The sequence below is a fragment of the Corvus brachyrhynchos genome, unplaced genomic scaffold, assembly GCF_000691975.1.
Source record: "Corvus brachyrhynchos isolate BGI_N302 unplaced genomic scaffold, ASM69197v1 scaffold136, whole genome shotgun sequence".
Lineage (NCBI taxonomy): Eukaryota > Metazoa > Chordata > Aves > Passeriformes > Corvidae > Corvus > Corvus brachyrhynchos.
Genome location: NW_008239080.1, coordinates 572669 through 596246, shown reverse-complemented (window position 1 = coordinate 596246; position 23578 = coordinate 572669). Strand labels below are relative to the sequence as shown.

General features: G+C 35.9%; 1 protein-coding gene across 30 annotated transcripts in view; it reads left to right on the top strand.

The window, feature by feature from the left end:
- RIMS1 (regulating synaptic membrane exocytosis 1) overlaps positions 1 to 23578 on the top strand; it is a 246029-nt gene that overhangs the window by 164231 nt on the left and 58220 nt on the right. For 21 of the 30 annotated variants that reach the window (XM_017739265.1, XM_017739252.1, XM_017739268.1 and 18 more), the window contains 3 exons: positions 1172 to 1201; positions 9513 to 9625; positions 18600 to 18766. The exons of 3 other annotated variants lie outside the window; for them this stretch is intronic. In XM_017739265.1, the coding sequence (XP_017594754.1) occupies positions 1172 to 1201; positions 9513 to 9625; positions 18600 to 18766 (310 nt within the window). Of the gene's footprint in view, positions 1 to 1171; positions 1202 to 2402; positions 2554 to 7125; positions 7710 to 9270; positions 9312 to 9512; positions 9626 to 18599; positions 18767 to 23578 lie in introns of those variants that run through there. 6 more of the 30 variants (XM_017739272.1, XM_017739270.1, XM_017739254.1 and 3 more) reach the window with 4 other exon arrangements.

Here is a 23578-nt window from a genome sequence, read left to right as displayed (position 1 = left end):
ACGTGTGTCCAGCATTAGGTAGTGCTGTATCGTAGCTCATGTTGCAAAAAGCTGCACAAGTTTTGTACAGTGCTTGTATGAAAGATGAAGTGCATGTGTGTGCTGCTGTTACATGAAGGAAAGCTACATAAAGACTCTGCTGGGACTGAATGGAGATTACATGTATAAAGTTCATGTGTGTGATATTTGTACAATGATAGTCATGTCACAGAGGAACAAAGTGTTTTGGTGTCCAGGTTTTTTTTCTTAACAAATTAGAATCGGAATTCTGTACAGAAAATCAGTATGTTGTCAAATAATACACTGAGTTGCAAGTATCTTTTTATATTTAACTGACTTAAGATCCTAAAAAAAAAGAAGTGCTAGTGAAAACAGTTCTTTGTATGTGTACTTGATCATTGAAATGTCGTTGCTGTGAGAGTATGGCTGTAGTAATGGTAAAAGAGCAAAACCTTTCAGTAGAAAATTTTTTCAAATCTATTGGTATAAAAATTGAGTGGCAGAAGAAAAAAAATAACTCATTTCAGTTTTAGATTTCAGTCTATCAGTGTTGTTTGTTTTGTCTCCATATTTCTGGTTTTATTTTTAAATTATTAGGTGGCACTGCGTATTTTGAGGCAGCTTGTGGAATCTTTACTGATGCTGGAGAGTATTCTTCTTAGCACTGCTAACTTCTGCAAATGAGTTCAAGCCTCATAATCTTTTATGTTTTCCTTAAAAACGTATTTTTAATAGTCCAGTGGTTATTGAGTATTATAGATAGATTTCAGTTAATAGAAAATAAATTTTTAACACTCATTATTGCAGAAGAGGCTTCAGAATCTAAAATCGTGCTGTGTGGTTCAGAAGTAAGAGTGATATTTAAAACAATTTTAAGATTTTTATGTCATTCATAAATTTGGATATCATGATATTTCTCTAGCAGAATACTTAAAGACTCCACAATCTGGTTCTCTGTAACATCATTGTTCTTGTTAATTTTAAAGAAAAAGTCATAGGCTTTATTATTTGTCATGGTTTATCACTTTAATTTTCTACATTACTTTTACATATGCTGGAGTACTACCTACTGTACACGCCATTGTCACATGTAACACATTTCTTTATCTAACTTTAAATTTGCTGATTTCTTTTTCTGTTTCCATCATTCCGTGCATTTAATTCATTGAAGAACAAGAGAATTTTAACTCTCCCACAAAAGGTAAATATTTATATAATTTCTTACAAATGTTTGGCAACTGTTGATACTGCCTTTTCCCTCAATATACTCCATATCAGTATATAGGTTTTATTTAACAGTGTTAGCATGCAAAAAGGTTGTTTCTCAAATATCTCCACGCTATCTGAGGCTCCTCTTTAGAATCTCAAAATGGGTTCTCTTGTGATTTTTCATGCTCCTATTGAAATGCAATATACTGGATTTAACAGGGCTAATAGTAGTATTTTACATGGCTCAGAAGGTGCTTGATTGAGTTAAAGTTTGCACAAAGACTTAAGATTTTTGCTAAACTGTTCTTGAGTTCTGCACAGCACATGCTTCTGTGTGATGCAGCCCCAGTCCTTGGCAGCTGTGAAGAATGTTTCCTAGGTGTGGGCTTAGGAATAGTTGAAAGTGATTATAGTCAGAAACTATTTTTTGTATGCAGAGAGATTCTGAAGAATGAGCTGTGTTCTATTTCCAATCAGTCCCATGTCAGAAAGTTATTCCTATTGTAGGGCAGGTTTTTAGGGGCAGACATACCATGCTCACCTCCCATGAATTTGACCTCCAATGAATTCTCTATGCCTGTGCTGATACCAGAGAATCGGTGAGCTCAAAAAACAGGTATCTAAGGCTGTCCCACAAAGTGAAAACTGTAGTCTGTTATGTCTCTGTCAAGGCCACATTGCCAGAAAGTCTAATTTTTTTTTTCATTTTAGCTGAAAGTAGAAATTATATCAAAATGCAAATGAAGCTTGTAGAGAAAAAAAATTTAAAAAACACCCCACCCTTTTAATGTTACAATCAAAATACTATGCTGCATAAACATCACTAGTACTGATTAACTTTTTCTAACCTTTGTGCCTGAGTCCTGCTCATCTTGGGAAATTCTGGTCTGAATACAGGCTTGGGTGGGTCACAGCCAAAGTATGAGTTGTGCTTGAATCAAAGTATTTCCTGCCACTACTTTGCTTTCCGAAGGGACGAATGATGAGGTAAAAATAAAGCAGCTGCTCCACTAGCTAAGAAATCCAACACCCATGTCAAACATACACGAGTATGTTTTTATGATAATGTTAAAAAAGATGAAAAAGAAATATGTAACTTAGGTGTTAGCAATTACATGTTATTTTTGCAATGTTTAGAATATACTATGAAATGTCTTAAGAAAATGCTAAAAGTGGTTGATTTTACAAATTATTTCTCAGTATTTATATTTCTCTCAAACAGGACAGTAGAAATCAATCTTACCTGTTTGTTGGTTATGCCTCTGTCAAGATTTGGGCTGCAGTGGATGTTTTTTTGTTTAAAACAATGGACTTTATGCAGACAAACTAGACTGTCTGTAACAGGTTTGTAAAGAGCTTGTTTCCACAAGATTTGGATGGATCTGGCCCAAGATTTGGGCATGTGTAGAAGGTGGTGGGATATTTATATGCACAGATTCCTCTGGCTCAAGGGAGCTGATTGCAGATTAAACCCAGAGGCTAAAAAGAACTGGGCAAAAGAAGAGCTGCAGGAAGAGTGAAGTGCTGGCAGATCTGGGGGACCATAAATATCTTAATTTGAGCTGATTTACACCAGTAGCCCACTGTCACTTCTGACAAGAGGTAAAAAGAATAGACAGTAGGAGAATTAGAGATGAGAATGGGGGAGTTACAGGACATTATGTGGAAGGAGACATAAATATGAGAGAAAGCATATACTACAGAAGTGAACAACACTGACCAAATAAGTCTGCAACAAAGCAAATGGATTAAATCTGTTCCATGTAATCCATGGAAAAGGTTGCTATAAAGTCTTCAGCAGATTTTGAAAACGCTGACTTTTTCTGCTGCCAAAATCAGTGGTTTGTTTTGGAGTTTTTTTCAAATTTTAAGAGGTCTGTGTTTCTTTTCTTGTTGTTTCCTTTTACACAGAAGCTTCTCTGTGGATCACCCCTGAAACTCTTTGACAAAGAACTGAACATTGCATCAGCCAGTTCAGGTTTCTATATTGGCTTATCTTCCTTCTGGAGTGAGTTCTTAAGCTCAAGATGGCCACCATGACTGAGAGATCCAAGCTCATCTCCCAGCTTGGAAATCTGCATATGTGCCTTGGTCATGCCTTGATTATGTTTGGGAGGAGGTCCAGAGCAGTATCAGATCCCATGGAAAGGAAATCTGTGCACACAAACTTGAAATAGCTACAGCAGGTTCTGGTCAGGCAGAGCAGGGTTCAGAGGCATCTCCCTCACTATCTGCATGTTGCCATTACTTTTTGAAGTTGTTTATTCAAGGAAGTCATAGCAAGTTCTTCATCTTGGCAACAAATTGATTTTTCAGTGTTACTTACCTTATATTTCAAAACATTTATCTGCTTATGATTTTCTGTGCTTTTTAAATTTCATGGTAGAGTTTGCTGTGAATCTTTAAAGGCAGGAAACCTATTGCCAGGATATTTTGTGTGTACATACTGCAAAACTCATCCTGAAGGATCAACAGAAATGAACTAGAGACTCTCTGTATTACTTCTGAAATGGATCATCCTGGTCCAGTACCAGTGTGACTTCTCTTTTCTGTGCCACACAGCCATCTCTGCACTAGAGGATTCTCTCATCCAAATCTCGTTGCTGCTTTATTTCCCTGTCTTTGTTATGGACATAAGTTCCTCTGAATTTCTTCTTCAGCTGCCACTGCTCAAACCAGATTTTTTTTATTATTATTTCATATATAATTCCTCAAACCAGATAGGATTTTTTCCCCTGATTCCCATCCACAGAGCATCTAAGTTGCACAGACAGATGATTCTCCTGGCTTTTACTATATAGAAAGGCTGTGTACATACTTCTACACTGCACTATAGCTGTAGCTGTTTTTCACTGTTTGACTTTTCTTCTTAATATGAAGACTGAAACTGAAGAATAGGTCAGACCTCTCTTGGCTTCTGGAATAAGTGCAGTCCTCTGGTCCCCTGCCTGAACCTGTTGGGTTTGCCCCAGAGACACTGTTATTATGAGATTTGTTTATGAGATAAATTTTCACTTCAACTTATTTTTCAGTACTTCATTATGTAAGAAATCTTTGTGCCATTTTAGACTTCTAGACTTTTCCTCTTAAAGTTTGCATCATAAAGGATGGATGTGTGATATATTCTGGAAAGAGTTACAGCTATCTGAAATATTGATGCCAATTTCTTCTTGTAGCTTACTATGACATTTAATAGTGCAGGTAAGACTTGGAGGTTTTTCAAGTCATACTGTTTGCCTGCACCTCCTCTTTCTATCTTGACTGTCTTGAACAGAAATATGAAGTACCTCAAGAAAAAAAAATCTGTGTTTGTTGCAGACTTCATCATTACAAAAAATGGTACAGCCAGTGCTAAAACATCCATAGGTTTTCTACCACCTAGAAAAGCACAGTATAATTATCAGTTGGAATCACAGATACTGTCACCAGTCATTCTGGCATTAAGACCATACTTGGCTTGGAGAAAGAATGTCCTTTAGAAAGTTATTTTCACTTAATGACTGCAAGTGATGGAAATTTGCTCCTGTGCTTAAGCACCTGACTTTTTAAACATGTATCTTGTTACTTATCTGACTTACCTATCTGTTTTTGAAATGTGTGAGGGGGTTCTTATTAGATGTTATTTTTTGACAAAATGCACTGTTTTCCAAAATTTTCAGAATATAGAGTCTCTTTGATGAATGTTGCAATATGAAAGAGGTGGATATCTAAAGAGTTAAAGCTCAGGAATAAAAAACTAGAGCTAGAAAGGCATCTACAGCATTTTTGCTGTTCCTTGCTAGTTCATTATTGCTGCCCGTGGTACAATCTTTATCTAAAATATCCCACATAAGTTTCATACATTTTGCTGTCAGCCTAATAGATGGGTGTTAAGGCATCATGTCATTTGAGAAATTTTCCATATCGTATAAAGTTTAGACACCCTTTCAAACCTTAGAGAACTTTAGACCTTAAAATTACTTCTGTTTCTTTTGCACTGGCCACTACTATTAGTGCTGCTTTTGCAGCTCTCAGTGATTTTCATAGGGTTGGTCTGTTGTTGATGCTAATGCAAGTTTCTTTTAAAGTTGTATTTCTTGAATTGTTAGATTCGTATTCTGTGGATAACAGAAATATGCCATATGACACATCTGTCTAGAAAAGTTTGGTTAAAGAAAAAAGGAGAACTTTATCTGCCCTACTACATCTAATATATTAGTATAGTATATCGATTATTGTGGTGTTATTTTGTATGTAATTGAAAAGGTAGATATATTCTGAACATTTAGAATTCTAGCCAGTGCTAACTTCTGCCTCAGTTAAACAGCATTTAGGGGTTGAAACATGCCCATAGTAGTTTTCTGAGGATAATAATAAAGATGAGGGCTGTCAACTCCTCAAAGTGTCAAAGTGGCACCAGATGTAACTCTGTAAATCTTGACATAATGCTCACATATTAAAAGGAATATGACTAGCAATAAAATCTTAGTAAATGGGTAAAGTCTTAGAAAAATTAAGTGGATATCTCCTTTAAGAAAAAACAACTGTTAGTCTGTCCTAATTTTCTTTGAGGGTAGATTGCAGACTGCAAATGAGATCTGTAGCTATTTTCTTTAGTTTATTCCATGCCTCTTTCAAATAGTGTCTTACAAAATTGTACATTGTAGACTACCTCCAGTTTTATTTCTGAGTATGATGCTATACAATATGGAATGGTCCCTTTGGTCAGTTGGGGTCACCTGTTCCACCTTTTTCCTCTCATGGCCTACTTGGGGGCAGGGGGAAGCCAGGACAGGGCAGGGGGCTGCAGCATGAGGAACAGAGAAGGCCTTGGTGCTGTACAAGCACGGCTCAGCGATTGCTAAAACACTGGTGTGGTATCAACACTTAGTCACAACTGGAAGAACAGGCAGCTGTGAAGAAAACTGCCTCCATCCCAGCCATACCCAGTACACCTGGGATTACAGGAGTCAGACTGGTTTATATATAGATTAATGGAATTGAAATATAACATTTTGATTCCATTCATATGTCTGTCTTTTATCTCCTGCATGGCTTGATTGTTTATGTACATCATTGTTGTTAACCTTCCCATGCTTTACTAGTAGTAAAATCTTTGGCTATAAAGCTGCACCCTTTATTTAAGCAGTCTGATCAATGAGTTCTCTTCTCTCAATTACTTTTACACTGACTAATCTCATGTCCGAATCATCAGCTCTTGAAGAGATGAGAGTTACAGCTCTTTGAAGTGTGACTTCTGACCCAAAGAATAACATGTTTACACACCTGATATTGATTGTAGTTGTACCACTATTTTGAGACACTTACGGTAAATCTTCATTTTTTATTCTAGGGCCACTCTAGAATTTAAAGGTCTTGGGATTACAGTGCTGTGATCTCTAAATTACTGTGTAGTTCTGCCTCTCAACACCTCCAGTAATCACTCTGTAAATATTGGGGTCCTAAAAGAAAGTAGATCCATATTTTTCTAAGAGGCAGGCTAAGTTCTTGAAGTACATTTTATGTCAGTTTTTTGTTACCTGTGGTAACCAGCTGTGTTCAAGAAAGCGATGTGATCATATGGTGTTGTTACCTATGGTTGTTACAGTTTTGCTAATGTGCTTTTGCTCCCCAGTTAACCTCTTTTTCTGCTTCTCGTGATTAACATGTAAAAGTTTTACCAGGCCACTAGTCAGGCAGATAAAATTTTCCATCACTGAAGTGAGCTATGTTCAACATATGCTCAGATGTGCATGGTAAACAAAGCTGGAAAGAACACAGTTGGATTTTCTAGAGTAGTTTCATGCAACTGCATGCTTAGAAATAAATTCACAGCTAATTGGTGCTAAATTACATTTTATTTCATGCACTTTCTCCATTAGAGAATTTAGATTTACTTCACAGTCCTGATTAATTGTTCTAATGTTCTTTGATATAATCATATTTATAAAATAAAAAGAAAACATAAACGTGTTAAACTTAAGGATTTAAACATAACAAAAATCAAGAATTACAGTATTAAGGTTGACTATTTACTCAATCTTGACTGAAGAAAGAACCTCTGAAACAGCATTTCATTACATAATAGAACATTCTTTCTCAGGTATCTCAGGTAATACAGGGTAACATATCATATATATTATTTAGTATAACATACAGTTGACAGGGTAAAGGACCTAAAATTCACACGATGAAAGGGTTATATTTTAGAGTAACTCTAATCTGTGCACCATACACATATAGGGATAAATTTTTAAAGGGGTCTCATTTTTCCCTCTGATTTTGTATCATCAGTCTATTTCATGCATGTATGATAGGATTAAGATATCCATTTTTTTACTTCAGTTCCTAATTGATATATCTTAATCCTTTCATATCTGTCCTTAAAATAAGAGGCCATCTTTAAAAATTTCACCTAAAGTGCTCAATTTTGCCTTCAGATACCTCCATGCAACTTCCATTGAAGTAATTGGAGCTGTGCCTGCATATCTGATGGTGGAACTGGACTCATTGCAATTAAGGTACACATTTACTGACATAATTAGTCATCTGGAATAATTGCTGGGCCCAGTGTGACATTCTGCATGTGCAGAATTTGCTAGATTGGACTCTGGATATGGGAGATTGAAGATTACAATAACTTTATTTTGCGCCTTAAATTTGTAGTTGTAGCAGAATTTTAATGTAGTTTGTTGTACTTAATTTTCTTATTTTTAAATGAGAAATGTGGAAGCAATTCACGGTGATGCCTTTGTATATTTTTTCACACCCAACCAGCACACAGACATTCTATCATTTCCATAGGCATGTTACAAATGGTACATGCAGGCACAATTGTGATTTGTGCAGTAGCTTATACTTTAAAATATCCAATCCTGAGTGTACTGCCTTTTTTTTTTCGGCCTTGTATCTTTGTGCTGGCAAAGCAGAGACAAAAGAATTAAATGTGTAAAGAATGCCACAGTGAACTAACAGTGTAAAAGCCACACATGAGCGCTTCAGTACTTCTTAATTGAAAATACATAACTACTTCTTTTCCAGTAATTTAAAATTCTCTGTGTTTTGTGATTGCAAATTGACTATGTGAGCTTTAATATAGGTGTCTCTCGCCCATCACTGATCTGGGGAGGGGCTCTTTGACTTATAAAATTAGTTGTTTTCGAGAGTAATATAAATCCATGGTTGACACAAAAGCAGAAGATTTTGTGGAGGTTGCCTCAAATAAAATTAAATTTGTGACACACTAAAAAATTTCAACTTAAAAGAAATTGTTCTGGGATGTTATAACCTCTTAAACCACCATGAATATAGTGAATGCTCCTGTGATTTAGAATAGTTACTGATAAATATTTGGGTCTAGTTCTAAAACTGTAAAAAAGTGCCAGTTTTCATGGTATTGATGTTACCTGTACTGCTTTGAATTTAAAATGTTAGCAAGTTTAAGAATAGCAGAATATATAGTTCCTTCTGAAATTTATTCACTACCACAAAGGTTAACTGATTTTGAGGAAGCCTTGGCCCAGGGGCTTTTACACCTCTCGTTCTGTTAGTACAAGGTCATGTATCTGTGGCAGGCACAGCTGATATTAGTTGACATAACTTGTTAAAATTGAAGAAGATGCTCTTTATAGCACAACTTCTTGAAGGTGTAAGATTTCTGTTTTTAAAGAAACACCACCATATGGAATATGAAAAACACACACAAATTTATTTGAAATAAAAGTGAACATGACAGAGCAAAGTAGTGATTTTAAAGGACTTCTTGTTAAAAAAAAACCTGCTAGAAGATTAGTGTATTTTGATAGGACTGGTTGAATGGAGAAATTATTTCTCTTAAATAGTCTTAGCTCTGTTAAACTGCTATGTTTCAAGATAGTAGGAGGAGTTAATTACTTTCAAATTAGTTTTAATACCAGTTTAATGCATTAGTTCTTAGAATGCTACTGTAATATTTTCTACATTTAAACAAACACATGCTTAGATGATCATGGATTTATGTCCCCTGCATCCAGAATATTTAACAGGTTTATAATTCAGCCTGCTACCTAAATTTTTTCACTCTTTTCATATCTGTTGCACCAGCTTGATTATGTGTAGAAATTGGGATGTCTGCCCATTTTCAGGTAAAGATTCTCACAATGAAAGTGGTTGATTTCTTGACATTAGTGTTCCTTTGTTCTGTGTTTACACCCTGCTTGTTCTACATGTTTGTACCTTCCTTTGTTTTGTTGAAATGGAAATAAGCTAAAATTGTTGCTAAACCATTTGTTTTTTCCAAAAACTTTTCTCTATTTTTAATTGATTTTCATTGTGTGTTTTTGCAGCAAGCTTAGTAGTGGAGGAGCGAACGAGACAGATGAAAATGAAAGTGCACCGTTATAATCAGACATCAGGGTCTGGTTCTAGCCAAGAACATGAGCGTGAGCAATATACCAAGGTAAAGTCAGTAGTATTGGATTGATACTTTGGCTTGAAAATTGAAGGCATAAACTTGTTTATTTAAAATATCATATAACCTTCAAGAACACTGTATTTTAAAGTCTGACAGAAATGTCTTCAAGCAATAGCTTTTTGGCATCATTTTTGCCCCCATCTGATGTGCATTAGAGTTAGTCTTTGACATCACCTAAAATGAATCTGTAAAAACCAAAATTCTTAAAAACTAGTTCAGGAAAGAAAGATCCTTCAACAGCTGTTAAACAAAGACTTGTCACCTCTAGCTTAGGAAGTCCTCAGACTTCGAATCCCTGGAGTTTGGAAAAGTAGGCCATGAAAGAGTAGGTTGGCCCTTGTTGCTGTCTGATGTGTAGAGAGCCAGACAGAACTAGGCCCAATCCCATGCAGATGTTCTCATATTTGTATAATTTTTTTGCATCCTAATAATGTCAGAGATAAAGTATTTCCTTTCTTGAGATACCTACTGATTACTTTGATTTCCTTTTCTAATAAAATCGTAAAGAGTTTCTGTGAAAATGGAATATATTGAAATTACATTAATGAAGTTATATAAAGGGATTTTGTTTTCTTGATAAGGCTAAAATGATAGCCCACAACTTTATAATTTGAACTGCTTCTAAGCAAACTGCTGAAAATGTCTTGCACATCTGCACTGCTGCTTACAATTCAAGCTCTGAGGAGCTGGATGCTCCTGGAGATACAGGTTAAAATAATGTATAAGTGAGGTACTCCTCTAAAACAAAATCAGAAATTTACTTAGGAATGGTTGAATAGGAAATTTGGTGGGTAACTTTTAATATCTAACAGATTTGAAAGATTGGTTCAAGATCTTTGTTGCAGTTAAACATGCAGACAACTTTAATAAGAACTTAGATGAACGATTCTCAAAAGGAAGAGAAACAAGACAAACAAGGCTTTAGGTCCTCAATGGCCAAATTGTGGGACACCAGTGCTATTAAAAAAACTCAACAGCTGGGATGGAAATTTCCAATTAGGTCCTCTATTAGAAGCAAGAATTTGTTTAACTAGAACAGCTCATTTGCTGCTGGGTTTGCTATTACCTTCAAGAGAGGTCCACTCAGGGCAAGAGGGTGAGATGCAGTGTGTCTCTGTGGTACTTCCCAACCACTTAACATGTTAGAAAAAATAGTCAGAATAGGGTTGATAAAGTTTTCAGGAGAGAGAGGTAATACACAATCTGAGGACTTTTGCCAGTATGACCAGAGACCTTTGTTCCAAGTCAAAGGCCAGTTTTCTGATTTAGATTATATGTGCTTACAGATTGATTGAAATTTGTATTGAAATATACAAATGTATGAATACATTGAAAATGTATTTATCATTCTGAAATATATTTTTTAATTCTCACTCTATTTACCATAAGCATAATTTTTGCTCTCCAATACGTTTATCTTATTTGATCAGTGTAGATCCAATGTATGGATGAATAGTAGTTAGAAAACATCAACCTGCAATGTTACAAATTTCTCTTATCCTTAGAACCTTGTGATTTCTAGGATCTTCTTTTGGTTTTAAATACATGTGGAAATTAAATCAAAATTGAAAGCATAATGAGTACTAAATGAAAAGAATACTGAAATGATTTTATTCAGAATTTTTTATCTAAAAGTATGAGGAAAATTTTGAAGAAGCAAATTCTCCGCCAGTTGTTATCTGAGAAATATTTTTGGAGTACCTTGTGTTCTGATAGGCATGTACTTTTTTCCATGCTAAAACGGTGGTAAGAAGAATTGCCCTGGACTTTAAATCTTTAACTTTTCATGTATTTTCTTCATGATAATGTTGGAGTCCTAGATAAGATGGTCCAACCTAGAATTAATTTTTAAGTGCTAAGAAAGAATTATATTAGCCCATTCTAACACTCTGTGATATTCAGTGATGTGGCTGTGTAGTGGTTTGGTCCAAAATACTCATTACTGTTTACCTTCTGTGACATAAGAATTAGGAGAAAGCAGAGCAGGCACAAAACTCAAAAGAATATAAAGAAGTTTATTAACAGACCTAAAAGAAGGGGAAAAAAAAAAAAATCATACCACACCTTCAGAACACTTTTCCTCCCCCCACCTTTTCCCCTTCTCCCACTGTAAAAAGACAACCCTTGAGATGTTCAGTCTGTTTAAAAAATTGCCAATATTCAAACTGGCCAGCTGATAGGTTCTGTCAGGTCATCTGTTTGCTTCATTTCACTGTGGTGATAGTCCTCACTTTTAAAATGTTACCAAAGCAAACCTTATGCTACTGTCTTTCGCTACTCTGAGAAAATGGTGAAAGAGTCAAGAAAATAACCAAGACACATGAAGATTTGGACAGCTCAATGAAAATGTTGTTAGTCATATCAGCTGGTGTGGTAAAGCTGATGACAGACTTCTAAGAACCAAAGACTGTACCCAATTTCTGCTGCCAAAATCTGTGAAAAGTCTTCAAAAGCTGCAGAAACAATACTTATTTTAAATAAAAAAATAAAAAATGCTAAGTGGTGTAATAGAAATTCTGGAATAACGAAAAATAAATATTAACTGACTATGAAAGAAATAGCAGTTGCAAGTAGAGTTTGTCCCTCTTTAACAAAATGCTTCTTTCTTTCCCAAATAGCAGTGTTTGCCCATTGCTTCAAAAAATAAATATATTTGTTAGAGAAATTATACTGTGCTGCACATTGAGAAAAAGAGTCCATTCTGCATTTCAGAGCAATCAACTCACATGGATTTGATTGTTCCAATATTTTAGCATTTGCACATACACTTGTTTCATTACATACAAAATTCTCTAAATCATCCAAAAAATTTCCTTCCATATGGGATTGGATCATATTTGCAATGGTTAATTATGCATATACAAAATAATTCCTGGAAGTTAAATAAGTTTTCTCTTATATTGAAACAAGCCTTTTTTTTAAGAGATATTGTGATCTGTCCTTTGCAATTTCCAGTCCATTTTTGATGCATTACAGTTCTGTAGGTTTTACCACTCAGTTTCTCAATTTTCTAGTTTCAGTAAGCAAGCAATAGTTTTCCAAGCATACACCATGCAGGTTTCTGGTTTGAACATCCATTAATGGGTTTTGAACAGGCAACTGTCTGCCCTGCAACATTTGTATATATCTTCATGGCTGTTTCACTCTAGTTGTTTTGAGACTTTCACAGAGCTCACATCCTCATTTCCTTCCAGTGCAGTGGTAAGGCTCCATAATTTATGTGAGACAGTTAACTTCTAATAAGCTAAACAAAAAAAGAAATTTAAAAAACTGCCAGACCTCTGAGGATTTGTCAAAAGGGTTTAAAGAAGAGCTTTAAATATGTCTGCCTTCTTTCTTACGTATTGGTAAGGCTGTAGTGGCTAGTGTGCACGTATTTTCACTGTTTCAGTGCTTGAGAGAACCAAAACATGGGTGGAATAATTCTGGATTTGCACAGAGGTAAATTACAGTATAACTTAATTAGCCTTTTAATTTAAAATACAGTAAGTTTTTTTTATTCCAGATGCCACACACAGAACACAAACACCATGCTGCAGCTGCTCCGGCTTTCCATTTTTTTGGAAGGTCTGTTTATTCAAGAGAGTAACTGACTAGAGCACTGTAGTATGTACTTTAAAAGGATATCACTCTATATTTAGATGCACTACTGACTTAAGACTGTATATGATTGAAAAGCATTTAGCAGAAAAGTGTATCATGCATTTGTTCAGTGGCACTGTGGATTTAACTCAGTAGTTACTGTCTTAACTCTTATGTGTTAACAGTTCATGTCTAAAGGAGGGGCTGGGTAGGATACTTGGGCTGATAGGAGGATGATTATGTTAAGTTTTACGTCATGCTGGGCAAGGCATTTAGGGCTGTGTATGGAAAGTGCTTTTGGACATAGATGTGGTGAGAATCTTCCTTTGGTCCCCTTCACCAACCTTGAAGAAAAAATTCTTTATGTCATATTAAGATTGCAGTCGTTCCACTACTGGCTGGATTTCACAAAATGTAGTGAGTTCCATTCCTTTGACCTGTGGGCTTCACTGCAGTTTCCTCCTGGTTTGACTTGCTCGTTTTTTCTGTTCCCTGTTTGGAGGTTGAGCGGTGTTCATAGTAGCTGGATACAATTACAGGAGGAGTTATTTAGAATCATTGGTGCTTAGTGGGCTCTGGACCACAGTGTGAGCTGCTCCTAAGACAGAAGCTGATGGAAGTCAGTGATGAGTCCTGAACACCCCAAGGTGCCAACTGCTGGGCTGTGAATGCTGGCAGCATTCAGAGGAACCCTGTGTGAGCAATCATAAAACTCAAGGTGCTTTGTGCAGGATTCAGTGTTTTCTGACAAACTTCCTCATTAGAGTATGGTGCCTCAAAAGATAGCTGCAACCTCAAGACTTGCATAAGTCCCTGGGTGAATATATGAATGTGGTCTGGATTTCTTTTTCGTCATTTTAATGCCCATTTTATTTTCTCATTTAATTTCCTCATTTTAAGCACATAATGAGGTATATATTTGCCAAGGTAAATCACCTGGGGCTTTTTTTGTAGTCAAAGGACAGCACACTCATTCGGTTTTCAAAGCTCTGAATTCTTGTATTCATCATGGTTTTGGGAGTTAAATCTAGAAATAGAAATACCTCTTAATATGGAAGATAATCCAATTATAATGGACTGTTAAATGACTTCTAAGATGTGCCTTATAATCAGTAAAATTGCTAACATTGTTAGTCATTAAGGAGCTGTAAAATTATTTGTAAGTACACTCTTGGTTTATGTCTGCATTCTTCCCATTGATGTTAATACATCTGCAGTTCATCATACCCCTTTTTTCTCCTTTTGCTGGTGTGCAAGAAGTAACAGCTCCACTGGTGGTAAGGTGAATGGAAGAAGTGCATTCCAGCTGTTTGTAGACTTCTGTTTTTGTAATGCAGGCAGGGACAGTGCAGGTATTTTTGGCATTTGAAACTAGCTGCTATTAATGTTTAAAAAACCAGACCTACTCCTTAGTAATTGCTGTTGAAGTTGCTGCAAACTTCAGCAACTCTCCTAATGTCATAAATAGTGCACCTTGGAAAAGGAATGTTACATAAGCTTTAAGATACAGAGTTGAAAGAGAAGTGATTGCACTGAAAATATACTTTGTTTCGAAGTTTCAAAATGATATAATATTTAAATCTAACATGTCGGGGAAATTTATTGCAAATATATGTGCAGTTATAAAGAGCAGCAGTTTTCTGCTTTACACTACAACTGTATCATATTATTTTTGAGCCCAGTTGGAAACCTGCAGGCATTGCTTCATTGCAGATACCATGTAAGAGGATCTTAGTCCATGTTATTTTTCTTCTGAATGATACATTCAGATGTATTGCAACAGTAAAATATTCTCATTTTAATGAGCACTGCTTTGTGGAAGAGTACTATTTACTTCTCTCTATGTTTGAAGGGAAAAAAGTTAACTTCAAAATTTCTTTCATTTTGTTCATCTGTTAGCTGAGATGACTGACTATCAGATTGTGTCAGAGGTAGGTAGGAAATCGGCAGGAAAACTTGTATGCCTTCTGTAGAGGTCAGTGAATTAAAAGGAGCGGGTATAGGAAGGAAAAGCTAAATCCAGAAGTAGTAGTAGGAAAATGTAAACTATGTAGCACTCAGCATTAATTTTCACCATCACTACTTTTTGTGCTAATCTCTATTTCTGTGAAGGAAAAGGTTTTCAGTTTCTTGGGTGCCTTGAAAATCTCATTTAGGAAAGGATGCTTCATGTTTTCTTCACTAGCTGTGTGATTGCAATACAAGGCAAGTAGAAGACATGGATTCAGTTTTTTCTTTATGTCCCATCGCACTGTAAAATTCTCTGTTTACCAACATATGAAAAACTGTCCTTTAAGCCAGTCTGGTATGCACAAAACAATTCAATTTTTCGGACTGCTGGACTATATGGAGCAAAACAGACTGAGGATATGTATATAGTTCCCCCCTTACAGGGGATGATACCTGGGCTGAAGGCCTCTGCACCAATAAATGGTTTCATACTGATACTGAGCAGTCAATTGATGAAGCTGAATCTCTAAACAGCCATTGATACACAAACTGGGACTTCTAACTACTTTCCCAGTGTTCTAACCAGTAAGCTCCAAAACCATGCTTGATGCTTTCTCTCTCTCCCTCCTCCCCATCTTCCCCAGCCCATGTAGATAACCCATGAAAGGTGGAGCGAATTCAGTACGTGTGAAACAAAGGATTTTCTTCATGACATACACAGTCCACCTGTTGAACCATAAGTTGAGTGCTCAAGAGCCAGATTTGGGTGTGGCTTGGGACAGAGGCCAGCAGCCTATGCCTCCCTGAATACTTAGAAGAAAGGCTTCCAGCAGGACAGCTTCCAGAAGTCATTGCATCTGGCCTTGATGGTTCTCTGGATGGGGGAGTCTGCCCTCCCCAGCAGCATGTCATGGTTGCTCAGGGACCACCTAAGTCTCCCACCATTGCAGATTCACTGTATGCACTCTCAAACCAGAGGGTACAAAGAGAATATGGACTTTTTGGTGAGGAAGAGAGGTAATTGGACATTATAATGGCAGAGGGAAGAAGTCAGATTGTCTACAGCAAACACAAATAAAACATGGAGGTATTTCTGAGACAGTCTGTTACTATGCTTAAGAAACCCCATGCATCTGAGAAAGATTGCTTGGTTTTATTTTAAACAAAGTGTTTTTAAAACCTCAACTGCAAAGGAATAATTTCTAGGTATAATTTAAATATATGGGATGGGTGAAATCCCTATTTCACTAAAATCAACATAAATTTTGTTATTTAATGGGATGATTTTGCAGGTTGCAAATCTGTTTAGCTTAATAGAATGCCAGATCATTCCATGTGTCCAGGTGGTTTTCATATTTTTATGTGTCTCATTTAGAGTAGCTTGGAGGATTCATTAGGAATTCTTAAGGAATTTTGCATAAGACATCAAGGCTGTCTTGAGACTGGGGCAGTTTAACCTATACTGGAGGGAATTAATGATTCAGTTTTCTAGCCTCTGAATATTTAGCCTAAGTAAAAAGTTCTCAAACTTGTATTCTTGCTTTGAATATTTTTTTACACTTTAGAATAAAAATTTGATATCTTATTGTGAACTAGATCTGATAAGAATTAGCATGCTTTGTGTTTCCATTTCGGAGTTCCAATTTTATCTTGCAGTCTGAAGGACAGCAAGCAGCAAAATTTTTTAACAGACTACAAGCCATTAACAAAAGGGGATCTGAATAAACATATCAGCATAGTCTCACCTTAACCCCATTGGGCATTTATATTCAGTAAAGTCACAACAAGTCACTTGTAAAGAGAACCTCTCAATAAATTCTCACTGTAGTTGAAAATATTTTTGAATATCAGAGAACTTGAGCCTTGTTTGTTACCCACTTTCTTAAAGTTGCCTTTAATAAACCAGAGCTTTCTCTGCTGCAGATGTTTTTACTCAAGCCACTGCAAGGCCCTCACAGGGTACTGCTAAGAGTTTTTGCTAAGCAGTGTTCTAATAACCTGAAAAATACACTGAGACAGTAAATTTATATAACCTCCATTTGTCCTGCAGATTTCCATATTTACAATTGATGCTTAGAATTGTCTTTATTCCTTCCCCTTCTCTACTCCTATTAAATTCCTCATTTTATCTTCAATGTTTTACCAAGAGGTTTCCAAGTGTACACAAGCATAGATGCTGAAAGGCACTGAAGCAAGAGAAGATAAACCTGGCTTTAGGAGAAGAGACCTGATAGATTCATCTGTACAAACTCAAGCTTGTGTTTGCCAGGTTTTTGAAATTAAGTCATGGCATTTGCTGAGTGACTCATCCAGCAATCCAGTGCCTAGTTGGAGTTTGGATATTCACAGTCACTGATTTGTGTATGATTCATAAATAAACTTTTATGACTTGCAATTTTACAGAGCACAGATCTGGAAAATGAACTCCCTAGAGTGTCATGTCAAAAACTGCCTAGCTCTCCTATGTGTTAATAGTTTTCCCATAATGTACTTCGGGAAGTATGCCACTGGTTTAGTTGCTTTCCAGCCAAGAGTACCTTCTTCTAATGACAGAGAGTTTTAGTTTTGTGAGCCTGACAATTATTTGGTCCTCATATCTGTGTCAGTGAAGATTTAGGTAAGTGTGACATTGCTAGGATTGAACTAATTGCTGTCTGACTGATGAGATGAGCAATAAGAGCATTATGTAATAGGTGGTGTGGTGTCAAAGTTGATTTTAAAAGTGAAGTAACTTCTTCCCCTGTCCACATATTCCCCCTGCTGGGTCTTCTGCTAGTGCTTATGCATGTGCAGATAGATGTAAATGCAACTAGACCAGGGAACTGATCTGCCTGGAAACAAATACTGTATTTGTTGAGCTACCTTTCTGCCTAACTAGTCCTCTAGTACCACAATACAAAGAGATGTTTTGAGATAGAAAATGTACTTTTTTTCTTTTTTAATAGAACTTAGGAACTGAAATCAGTCCCTAATAGCTTCAGGTAGCATTATATTTCATTCAGGCTCAGATGCAGTTTTATGTGCAGGTATTTAATAGCATATATTTTTAATATTTTTAAAATTTTTAAAAGAGTCTGTAGCCAAATGGATGGGTATGCATGTGCTTGAGATGTCTGTCTGCTGCATAAATATTTCATATAAATGTTTCATTATTTTCTAGTTCTAGTGTGCTGAAGAACCAGCAGTCTATTTAATTTCCAATGCTGTATTTTATTCCAAGTATCTTATTTAGTCCATAAATGGACATGTTTGATTTGTGCACTAGACATAAAGGCATTGTTTAATGTAGGCATTTCTTTGAATTTCATACAATTTTGTTACATCTAAAAGCAGTTAAAGAGAATTGTTGTACTTAGGCCATTTGTTGTCTCGATGAATGCGTCCTGTTTTGATGAGACTCCTCACCCTTTCTTTTCTTGATCTCTAGTATAATATACAAACAGATCAGTACAGAAGTTGTGATAACGTCTCTGCCAAATCATCAGATAGTGATGTCAGTGATGTGTCAGCCATTTCCCGAACCAGCAGTGCCTCTCGCCTCAGCAGCACAAGTTTTATGTCAGAGCAATCCGAGCGCCCTCGGGGCAGGATCAGGTGAGTTCTCCATGCAGCTTCAATTGCATCACACTCCCTCCTTCACTGAGTTCCAGAATACAACCAGAACATCTTGAAACCAGATAGCCACGACGTAAGAATTTGTGAAAAATATTATGCACATATAAACTGTCTTCCATTACTGGCCTACGATGACGTTATTTTTGCAGTTGTGCATCTAAAACAGAAAGCAGACTTCCCATGAGGGGATGGTAGATTCATGTATTTATGGCCAGTTGAACTTGAACACAGGCTGTCCTCATTGTTGGCTAAGAATCAATGTAATGAATAAGTCAGTAAGGTCTTAAAGCAGAAATATTACTAGATTTTTTTAGTTAAACAATTTTTTTCATAAAAGCTTGGGTTTTCTTTCTCAAAGTATTTTCCTTACCTACCTGCCTTTATTTTGCTGGTTTTGTGTATATGATAAATTTCTAGATTTGAAACTATTATTCATTTAGTAATTTTGGTATCTGTGGTTTGAAAGTAGTTTAATTCATTTGCATTATCAATAATCAAATACATCTTTCCTCCTTGATACTAATCTATTCTGGGGTTAGGGCTTTTTAGATGCACAGGTTGGTTTTTGTTTTCATTTACCTTGATGACAAAAATCCCAGAAACTCTAATGGCTGTAGTATTGGCTTGGTAGTCTTTGATTACATCTGCCAGTTTCTGAACTCTCAAAAATTTGACTTTAAGTGTTGTAAAACACAAGAAGAATTACAAACGATTAAAAAAAAATCCCTATTAGGAAATCTGCCTAGAAGGCATAATTTACCACTCAGAACACTTCTAGACAGACTCAATGTCTGAGAAGATCAGCTGCAGGAGTTTAGTGTGTTTATTATACAACAGGAAGGGATGTTAGGGAAGCTCAGAAACTGGCCTCTATGTTTGAGCTAGATCCACCTTATTTTCTTTTTAAGGAATGTTCATAAGGGTATTTAAAGTAATATTTCAGATTGGTGGAGGTATAACCTGACAGCTGCAGTAATCCACAGTCCAGCAGAACACTGCAGTGGAACTGTAAATGTATTTAAAGTCATCTCAATTCATGTCTTTAAATGTTGCATTTCATTGTGTCCTAGAGTCAGTATTTGACTCTTACAAAGGGCTTTATTCATACCAAAATACCTTATTTCATAGATACAGAATTTTTCTCAACTAGAACCTCTCACAGTGTCTTTGTCAGGTTCAACAAAGTAAGATTTTTTCCCATAAGTATGCCTAACAGATTTTATCAGAAATTTTCCTTGAGTTCAGGATGTGTGATCACAAATATCAGAACTGGGTGAACCCGTAACCTTGTGTGAGCCTGGAAAGGGTGAAACCTGGGGTCAAATCCTCAACCTCTTCCATTCTTAGGGGTAGCAGAGCACTTTGTGTACAGGATTGGGGGAACTCTTATACAAAACCAAGTGTCTGCAGTGGGAGCTCCAGTTCAGCCTCACTCTAGACCAGAAAGTGAGATGTAATTGAAATTCAAGTACCTCCCCTTTCTGATACTGTCCACGGAATCCATACCTCAGAAATTAGACACCTTATGCTTGCTTGCTTTAATCTTCTCTAAATTCAGGTAGTACTTCCATAGTGAACAAAATGTATAGTAATAACATACAATGCAGTTCCTTTGATAGAAATATGAGGAAGAAATTAAAAAATTGGGGAAAGGTTTGATTGTATTTGGAACAATATTTTTCATCTTGAGATTCATGCTGTTTAACTCCAGTCTTAAAAGCTATGTATCTTCAGTGGAATTCACATTAAAAAATAGGTTTTTATTAAATTATTTTTCTATCTTACCTAAGCCAGCATGAAAAAGAAGAAAACACCTATTATCTTGGATGGTTCACCTAATCTTCAGACAGGTGTCAAAGACACGGAATTATCCTTTTCTAGCATTACTTGTTGAAGAAACCCTAGATGACTTCTTTAGATTGGTTGCTTTCATTTTTGACATCTAAAATTAGATTAAATTGATTCTTTATCTCAATTACTAATATTTCTTTAAGGTCAAGGAATTAAGGAATTAGAAGTTTTAAGTTCGATTAGTAATTTGAAATTCAAGTTTTATTTTTGCCTCCAAAGAACCCAAAATTAGCATATATCAAACAGGATGGGATAGGATGGGATGGGATGGTTGAGCAGGAGGGGCAACATTTTTTGTCCTCCTGGTTTTTGTCTTACTGAAACCACATATCCAGCATCATCTTCATTTGGAAGTGTGTCAGGCCAGTGACCATGGCAACTTTGTGAGCATAATGTTAAGAACAAAGTTTGTTGAACTGCCTTTTTTATCCACCTACTTTTGTTCTCCAGATATGTGCTAGGGACAGACCTAGTAAGCATACAGAGGCTCAAAAGAGGTGGCTCAGTTCTGCCATTTCACTCAACTAAGTCATTCAACAAGTATCCTTAGGTACATTTTGTATCCAGAAAGAAAATACACAAATTCACAATACGCAAGTGAGGTTTCTGGTCTGCATCACCTTTAGAAAGGATATCTGCATCTCTTTCTCCATCGAGCAGAAAAAAATTATTCCTAGGGCTATTGACAAGCAAGCTGAGCTAATTAAATTAAATGGAGAAACATGATTAAGAGTAGTCTGGGGTTCTGATTAGTAACCTGAAGTGAAATGGTGCTCCCAACTTTTTGCATGAGCTAAAAATCACTGGCTAGTTATTCATATTGAGAGTTGTGGTGCCAAATGTCTGAACATGAAGTGTGCCAGTTTAAAGACAGAAGTAGTTTTAGTAAATGCTGTTAGTCAGTACAATGTCATCATCCCTCATATTAATGCATCTGTGAAAACGGATATAAATCAGACTCCTAGACATACGAGAATACAAGATCCTGTCCTCTTTAGGGCTGTCATTAAGAAAGTAATCCTTGGTTGTATCTTGGTACAAATGTCGGAAGGACTGAGGTTTCAGGTCATAGTGAGTGTGGTTTATATCCACTGACTTGATCACCAGTTCTACCAGCACAGTTCCTGACCGTTCCTCCCAAATCCTAATGGAGGAAAGATCCTTTAAAAAAATCTAGATAATCCCTTTTTCATATCAATCTAGGCAGAACTGGTGTCTTTCTATTTTCCCTCAATTTTGAAAATTTAAGATTATATGATTTGAGACAATATATTCTATATTACCCTGTTTATAGTTATTTCTTTTTTCAAGAAGATTTTAAAACCTGGAAGGATTACTCTTTTTCTTGTGTCTCTCAAGCCTATGGGTATTAGATAGAAGAGTAGGACAATTCATGGGGAGTTTTTTGGCAATTTTTAATTTTAATAATTAACTCCTTCAGTTACATTACTGAAAATACACTGTGCTTTTAATATTGTAAAGCATTTATAGAATGAAATGCTATCTGAACAGCAAGCATAACACCAGTTCATGCAGAAAAACACAGAAATATTGTGCTTGTTAGTTGAATAGTTAGATGACACTTGAGCTCTGTTTTGGGACAAAACTCCCAAATTTAAATTTTTGTAGTGTTAGGAAGTTTGAGCATGTTGAAGAAGTTAGTAACACAGAGAGAAGGAAAATCTACCCCTTCCTGTAATAAATGACAAGACCATGCCTAAACCTTTTACAGTAGAAGACTAAATTAATTCTTACAGTACATTTGCAATTGAATTGCCTGTAAGAAAGCTGTGACATAGCATGTATAGAAAATACCATTAGTTAATCTTCATTCTGGAGGTTTTGTTGATTAACACTTCTAATAGGTTGCAAGAGGGAATTATGATTGATGCAAGTTCTAAATATAAGTATATAAAATAGCTTCTTCCTTTCTAATTTGTTTAGCATTTTCAGGTATGTGTTATAACAAATGGCTTTGCGTGGATAAACTATTCTGTATATTAAATTATTCCAAACATCTTTCTTGTTACCATCCTGGGTAACTGCCATGCTCTCTAGTTGGAAGTGCAGAAAAAAATACAAGGAATTTTTGGTATGTGAACAAAATGTTCTGTGACTTCTGACTTGAATCAGAATCAGATTTGTGAATCTGGAGTTGGTATGTATTTGATGAGTGAAGCCAAATTACCAGTCCTTCTTTATGGAGGTTTGCTTTCATCAGTCATGGTCTTCATGCATTCGTGATACAGTCGAGCAGTACGTTGTGCCTGCGTATGTTGGAGACATTACTGTGTATGTCTCTGAAACATTTCTCACATCCTAAATGAAGCAGAAGGAAACTTTTTGTGGTTTAATGCAAATGATTGATAAGTAAGAACCCATGATGATTAATCAGCACCACATGGGCTTGATCAGACAAAGAATGACATTTGCTCACTTAATTAAAAATTATGCCAGACTGTGTCATTGCATCACTTTTCATTTGTAGCCTGCTTATGCAAAGATACCCGGACTTCTTGGTGCCGTTAAGTAGGGAACTGTCATGCATGGTAAAGGTGAGGTGGAGGCTTCTGTTTTGGAGGAATAACAAGCTACCATAAGGTGTTTCACTTATATCCGATTTAATAAAATCTGCTAAATTTATGAAAGACTAAATAGCTTACTTTAAGGAGAATTTGTCTCAGTGTATCTGGATTTCAAACAAATAGTTCCTGCATTAGGAATATTACTGTTATCCCTCATTTTAAATTTGAAAACCACATCTTTATTAAGAATTATATTTTTTTATCTTGATCAATGTGTGGTATAATATCATTATGTCTGTGCCAAATTTTAATCGGTTTTTACATGCTTTTTTTAATTGAATGCTTAAGTGTAACTAAAATATTTTATATGAGTTTATCAAGGAAAGAGGATAATGTAATGGGTTGTAACTGTGGA